Below are 6,788 nucleotides of genomic sequence, written 5' to 3' on the forward strand. Positions count from 1 at the left end.
GCCTGTCCCTGCTGCAGCCCCGGCACTGCCACCCCCAGGGCTGTGCCCGGCCCCAAGAGCACTCAGGCCCTACAGCAACACCAGGGCCACCAGGGCAGCGGGGCAGGGCCCCGGCAGCAGCACTGGCAACACCAAGTGCTGCTGCTGCTGGGCACTGCTGCTGTGTCAGCAGTGATCTGCCCCCAGCTCTGCACACAGACATTGCTGCTGCAGCTCCACAGAAGGTAACAAAAGGGCATCTCTGCAGAAAACTCTGCTGGGACATCCTTTAGTTCATTTAAAGCCACTGAGAGCACAGCCCCTCATTGACACAGTCTGTGGGCACAGGGAAGGTGGAAAGAAACAAAATGAGAAAGGTCAGAAGAAATGAAATTTTTTGTGGTCAGTATAAAAAAAAGTAAAAAAACAAAAACAACCAAACCCAAAATAACTTTTAAAGATGAATTTGATTATAAGTTATTTGCAGAAATTAATCAGCAGTTTAATGTTCCTGAAAGCATCCAGTCATCAGTCTCCACACTGCAGCCTTGAGCTCCTGGTTCCTCAGGCTGTAGATGAGGGGGTTCAGGGCTGGAGGCACCACCGAGTACAGAACTGACAGGGTCAGATCCAGGGATGGGGAGGACATGGAGGGAGGTTTCAGGTTAGCAAATGATCCAGTACTGAGGAACAGTGAGACCACGGCCAGGTGAGGGAGGCATGTGGAAAAGGCTTTGTGCCGTCCCTGCTCAGAGGGGATTCTCAGCACGGCCCTGAAGATCTGCACATAGGAGAAAACAATGAATAAAAAGCAACCAAATGCTAAACAAACACTAACAGCAAGAAATCCCAGTTCCCTGAGGTAGTATTTAGAACAGGAGAGCTTGAGGATCTGTGGGATTTCACAGAAGAACTGGCCCAGGGCGTTGCCATGGCACAGGGGCAGGGAAAATGTATTGGCCGTGTGCAGCAGTGAATAGACAAAGCCACTGGCCCAGGCAGCTGCTGCCATGTGGGCACAAGCTCTGCTGCCCAGGAGGGTCCCGTAGTGCAGGGGTTTGCAGATGGACACGTAGCGGTCATAGCACATGATGGTCAGGAGGGAGAACTCTGCTCCAGTAAAAAACAGAAAGAAAAAGAGCTGAGCAGCACATCCTGTGTCGGAGATGTTCCTGGTGTCCCAGAGGGAATTGTGCATGGCTTTGGGGACAGTGGTGCAGATGGAGCCCAGGTCGCTGAGTGCCAGGTTGAGCAGGAAGAAGAACATGGGTGTGTGCAGGTGGTGGCCGCAGGCTACGGCACTGATGATGAGGCCATTGCCCAGGAGGGCAGCCAGGGAGATGCCCAGCAAGAGGCAGAAGTGCAGGAGCTGCAGCTGCCGCGTGTCTGCCAGTGCTAGAAGGAGGAAGTGGCCGATGGAGCTGCTGTTGGACATTCCTTCACTCTTGGCATAGTGAACTGTTGAAAGAAGACTTTGACAAGCTTGGACAGATTTCCTTGAGTCCATCCTATGCTCTTTCATTAGGAATCCCCTCAAAATATTTATCTTGTTTTGAAGGAAATTTTCTTAATTTCTTTATTTTTGATTTTGGATTTCTGCTCCTTCTGAGTTACTGCTTTATCTTCAGCATTGCTCTCAGGCTGAACACTGGGGAGTTCAGAGGGAAAACAGGCTCGCTCTGCCACAGTGCAGTCAGACCTGCTGGTCCCACACAGGTGCCCTTTGTTCATTTAACCTGTCTCTATTTCAGCATGATCACACTTAAATCTTTCTTGAAAAATACAGTGGACTCTTGGAATTCTCCAGTTTAAAAATAATTTTATCGAAACTCTTCTCTCTTTCATTATGCAGCTTAACAGGATGGGATACCAAAGGCTGGTCTGGCTCTCTGCTGCCTGGAGTTGTGCCTACTGGGAGCTGTTTCTCTCTATCCAAGCCTTGTCCCTGCCAGTGCTGCCAGAGCCCAGCCCAGCCCTGGGGGCTCAGTTCTGCCCTGCAGACCCCTCCCAGCACAGGGCACTGCCCAGATGCATCTCCCTGGCAGCAGGGCCTTAAGGGTAGGGCAGACAAACAGAGATGCTGCAAGCCAAGGTGCTGCTGCTGCTGTCTGTAGGGAGAGGAGGCTGAGGAGGCACTTTCTGAGGGAGATCTGAGGCCCATCTTCTGATGCCCAGGGTTACAGTACAGGAGTCTCAGTGACACAGCCAAAGCTGACAGCCCCTTTCCCTTCAATTTAGGAGAAAGCTGAGAGCAGCCCTGGCCATGCAGAACCATTTCCAGAGCAGGAGGAATCTCCCCTGATGGGGGTGGCTCCTTCCACCTCCAACTCCTCCCCTGCAGTGTCCATGGGGCGCTGCCAGGCAGGCTGAGAGCTGCCCCTGGCAGGTGGCACATGCCCTGGGCTGGCCAAGAGCCCTGAGGGCTGCAGGAGCTGCTCTGCAGGACAGCCCTCGGCAGCCCTGGCTGCAGCCTCAGCTTCACCCCCTGTCCCTGCCAGCTGTCCCTGGCAGCAGGAGCCGTCCTGCCCTGTCCCTCTGACAGTGCCCAGGGCAGCCCCGCTCTGCAACACATCCTGCTCCTCCTCCTCCTGCTCCTGTTCCACAGAGAAACTGGGAGAGTCCTCCTGACACATCCCCCAGGCTGTGGGGTGTGCTGGCTTCAGGGGATCTCTCCAGGAGCACAGGGGACATTGCCCTGCACCCACACACTCACCATGCACAGGGCTGTGAAGATCTTTCCCCAAGTGAAGTCTCAGCTCAATGTCTTCCCAATCCTGATTGCCTGTCTCTGCCTGGCTCCTGTCTCCTCAGTGCCTGCAGGCATAGCCCTCAGCCCTGCTGGGCTGGGAGAGGAGCTGGCCCTGGGAAGAGCTGTTCCTTTAAAGCTCAGCAGCACAGACACAGCACAGGGACTTTAATGAGCCCCTCACGGGTTTGGTGTTGTTTACATCAGACTCAGTCCCTGAGAGAGCGTTTTAAATAACTTCTCAAGAACTCAAAGTTAAATTGAAATTCGAAAGTTTCTAAAAGTTTAATACGTCTCTCTGAGAAAGTGTCCCCAGGTTCCAGTTAGAGCAGAACACTGGAGGCAGTGATGACAGCTGGGGACAAACAAGGCAAAGGTGTCTCTGGTGCTGAGCAAAGCTGGATGTGTTTCAGGAATGCCAAGGGCCAAGGCCTGAGCTGCAGCCCCTGGCCAGGCAGATCCTGTCCCTCCCTCCTTGCTCAGGGCTCTTCCTGGGATGGGCACTGGCATGTGGGGCTGTGCAATGCCAAGGGCAGGAGCATGGGGTGGCCCCTGCCAGGCTGCTGAGCAGGGACAAGGAGGCAATGAGGCCCCAGGCCTGGAAGGGTCACTTGTCTCCTGCTCCTGCCTCAGTGCTTTCTTTTTTATGGAAAACAATCCTCTCTCCTTCCCAGGCGCCCATTGTGGGAAAACAGGACTCCCATACTACTAACCAGCATGGTTAAGCAGAAGCCATTTATTGTTTACATAATGCACTTATTCATTCATTCTAACCCTACTGCATACACTGATCACGCTCTTCTTCATTGGTGCCTCTCTCTTGTCCTTTTGTTCTGCACACACTTCTCAGAGTATGCGACTGGTTACAGTTCAGGTGGTTCACAGCCCTCTGTTATTGAGTTCTTGCAGTCCTGGTATTTTGTTTCTCAGCCTTTTCTTTCTTCATTTAGCACAGTTTATGTCTTAGTAACCTTGATGAATTCCAGAGGGCTCTGATAAGAACAACTACAAGCAATATGGCTGGTGCACAATGTCGCCCAAGTTGTTCAGACACATTGCTACAATTCCCCCTTCTTCTACTTGCACCAGCCAAACCCTTTTTGCTGTATTCTCTACCAAGCGGGTCACCAATTTCACTATGCATGGAATAGCACAAAGCAATATAAAAATAACTACTAGTAATAACAAAGCTCCCTCTAAGATATCTTTCAATCATCCAGTTATTACCCATTCCTCAAACCATTCATCCAAGCCCAAATCATTCATAGTCAATTTCTTCATGTTGTCTTCTAGTTGTTTGAGTTTCCTGTGAATGGAAGAGAGGTTCATAAAACACATTCCTTCATAATTCTCACACCTGTGCCCATGTGCTAACAGCAAAAAATCTATAGCAGCTCTATTTTGCAGTGTGCCATGTCTAATATTATCTAAATCAGTGAGCATTTGATTTAAAATAGCTGAACTTGTTTCCACTGTGGGAATCCACAAAATCAGAGGGTTTTGGGAAAGCTGCAAAAGGCAGGCCTCAGAGACAGCAGAACTGTGATTAGAGCTAAGGAGCAGCCATGAGATAGATCAGCAGAAAAATTATTTAAAAAGTAGAAAAGCAAGGACAAATAGAACAATTGTCTGTGTATTAACACTTGTGTAGAATAACTCCCTAAGATACAGAAAAGTTTTTCTAGCAAGGTATTAGGAAGTTTGAAGCTTAATAATGGAGCTCTGTGCATTGTGTTTTAAGGCTTACAAGCAGGTATTGTATTCAAAATAAGCAAGCATTGTTTTAACCAAAGGTATGCGTGCTTATAGTGGTTGGATAGAACTGCTGTCAATATGCTTTTGCTTTGTGTGATTGGTCAAAAAACTTATAAATTAAGTTGTACTATTAAGTTCTTGGTTTGCTGTTTGGGATACGAGCTGCTGGCATCTTCGCATTGTCACAACCATGTAATGAGACTGATGCTGAAAAATAAAACAGCTCAAGACACATTCCACAGCAGTCCCGTCCTGTTTGTGGTTTGTAAATGGCCCCCGGCTCTCTCCCTTCAAAGGAGAGACAGTGCAAAGTACTTTACGTTATTCGAATTTCATGAATTCTAATGATATATATTTCATTAATTGCTCTCAAAAAAACCCAAATCCCCCTATCTTAAGGCACTTTCATAACACCATGTACACACTCCTCAAAGAAAGACCTCCAATACTTGACCAGAACCATAAATCTAAAATTATTGAAAGGCCATAGCCTCTCATTATGTGGGGGACAGAATATGCTTGTGTTTCTAGAGATACTGCACCCCGGTGGATTCCCAGAAGATTTATCAGTCCCTACGTAGACCACAGATACGAAGACGATCCCTCAAATGAACACAAAGTCAGCTCCCTCTCCCACCATGCCACAGAAGCAGCTTTCTCTTGGAGATGAAGAAAAAAAGAAATTCATATATCGAAACATTGTGACAAGGACACTCATCGCATGTAGACATATCCCACTGATAACATCCATGTCAATCTCAAATGCAGACACACCCCTCCCTTTTCCATCCCTCTACCAGTGACCATTTATCCCTACCCCTCCCTCTTTCCCCTCTTGAAACTACTCCTTTTACCCTCCCTCAAACTTTCCTTAAAAAAGAGAAGGGAGTGATTGGGAGGAGTTGGTAAGAACTGTAGGGGGAACTTAATATTTAAGGATGTCTTAAAATAAGTCAACTAATGTGTGTTAGTTTCCACAAGTGAAAACTAACCAGTGGGAAAGAAGAAGTATGATTCTTTCTGCCATACCCTCGAGGGCACCCTGCAGGAGTACTGGTGCCACCGTTGCCATCTTTATTGTTACGAGTCTTTATCAGCACCCTCATCCGTATCCAAGTGACCACCAGCTGGATCGTCCCTCAGCCAAAACAAAACATCTGGGTCACTTCGGTGAAGTCATTAAAGCAAGACAATCTTTGCATGGCCATGGAAAGTGTAGACGATCCGCTCTTAACGTGCCTGGTGGGAGTCTCCCTTTCACCAAATGACTGCCCGTATGTAGGTATGAAACCCAACCCCTTGGACACCTGGGACAAATGGACGACGATCCTCCCACACCATGTCTCCACAGGATTTGCTTTTCCAGGCTCAGGATGGTGTTACGGGCAGTGGTGTGAGGCACAGGGTAGGTCTCCAGCCATCCAGTGGTGGCTTCCACCATGGTCAGCACGTAGTGCATTCCTTGGCGTGTCTGGGGCAGTGTGATGGAGTCAACCTGCCAGGCCTCCCCATACTTGTAATTGGACCACCGCCCACCATACCACAGGGGCTTCACTCACTTGGCCTGCTTGATGGCAGCACACTTCTCACAGTCATGGATAACCTGAGAAATACTGTCCATGGTTAAATCCACTCCTCGGTCTTGTGCCCACTTACAGGTGGCATCTCTGCCTTGATGACCTGAGGCATCATGGGCCCATCGAGCTGGGAACAACTCCCCCTTATGTTGCCAATCTAAGTCTATCTTTGGCACCTCTATCTTTGCAGCCTGACCTACCTGCTCATTTTTTTGGTGCTCTTTATTGGCTCTACTCTTGGGGACATGGGCATCTACATGGTGGACATTCACAGCTAGATTTTCTACCCAAGAGGCAATGTCTTTCATCAGCATCCCAGACTGGTTTTCCCCTATGCTGCCAGCTGGCCTTTTTCCACCTTTCCAGCCAACCTAACAGAGCATTGGCAACCATCCACAAATCAGTATAAAGGTAGAGCTTTGGCCACTTCTCTCTTTCAGTAATGTCCAGGGACAGCTGAACGGCCTTGAGTTCCTCAAGTTGACTTGATCCACCTTCTCCTTCAGTAGCTTGTGCAACCTGTCGTTTGGGGCTCCATGGGGCTGCTTTCCACTTCCAGTTCATCCCTACGATGTGATAGGAACCATCAGTGAAAAGAGCATGGTGTGCTTCCTCTGCTGGTAGCTAATTATATAGTGGAGCTTCTTTAGCCTTGTCACTTACTCCGGATTCTCTTCATCAGTGAGACCAAAGTTCTCACCTTCCAGAAAGTTTGTAATTATCTCTAAAAC

The 6,788-nt window shown here is 48.9% G+C and overlaps 1 protein-coding gene across 1 annotated transcript; it reads right to left on the reverse strand.

Annotated features, from left to right (window-relative positions):
• Positions 1–481: 481 nt before the first annotated feature.
• Positions 482–1,417, reverse strand: LOC131093451 (olfactory receptor 14J1-like). The gene has a single exon (XM_058040615.1). It carries the CDS (start codon positions 1,412–1,414, stop codon positions 482–484), a length of 933 nt encoding a protein of 310 aa, XP_057896598.1. The 5' UTR covers positions 1,415–1,417.
• Positions 1,418–6,788: the final 5,371 nt, after the last annotated feature.

Source organism: Melospiza georgiana, chromosome 25 (assembly GCF_028018845.1).
Source record: "Melospiza georgiana isolate bMelGeo1 chromosome 25, bMelGeo1.pri, whole genome shotgun sequence".
Classification (NCBI taxonomy): Eukaryota; Metazoa; Chordata; class Aves; order Passeriformes; family Passerellidae; genus Melospiza; species Melospiza georgiana.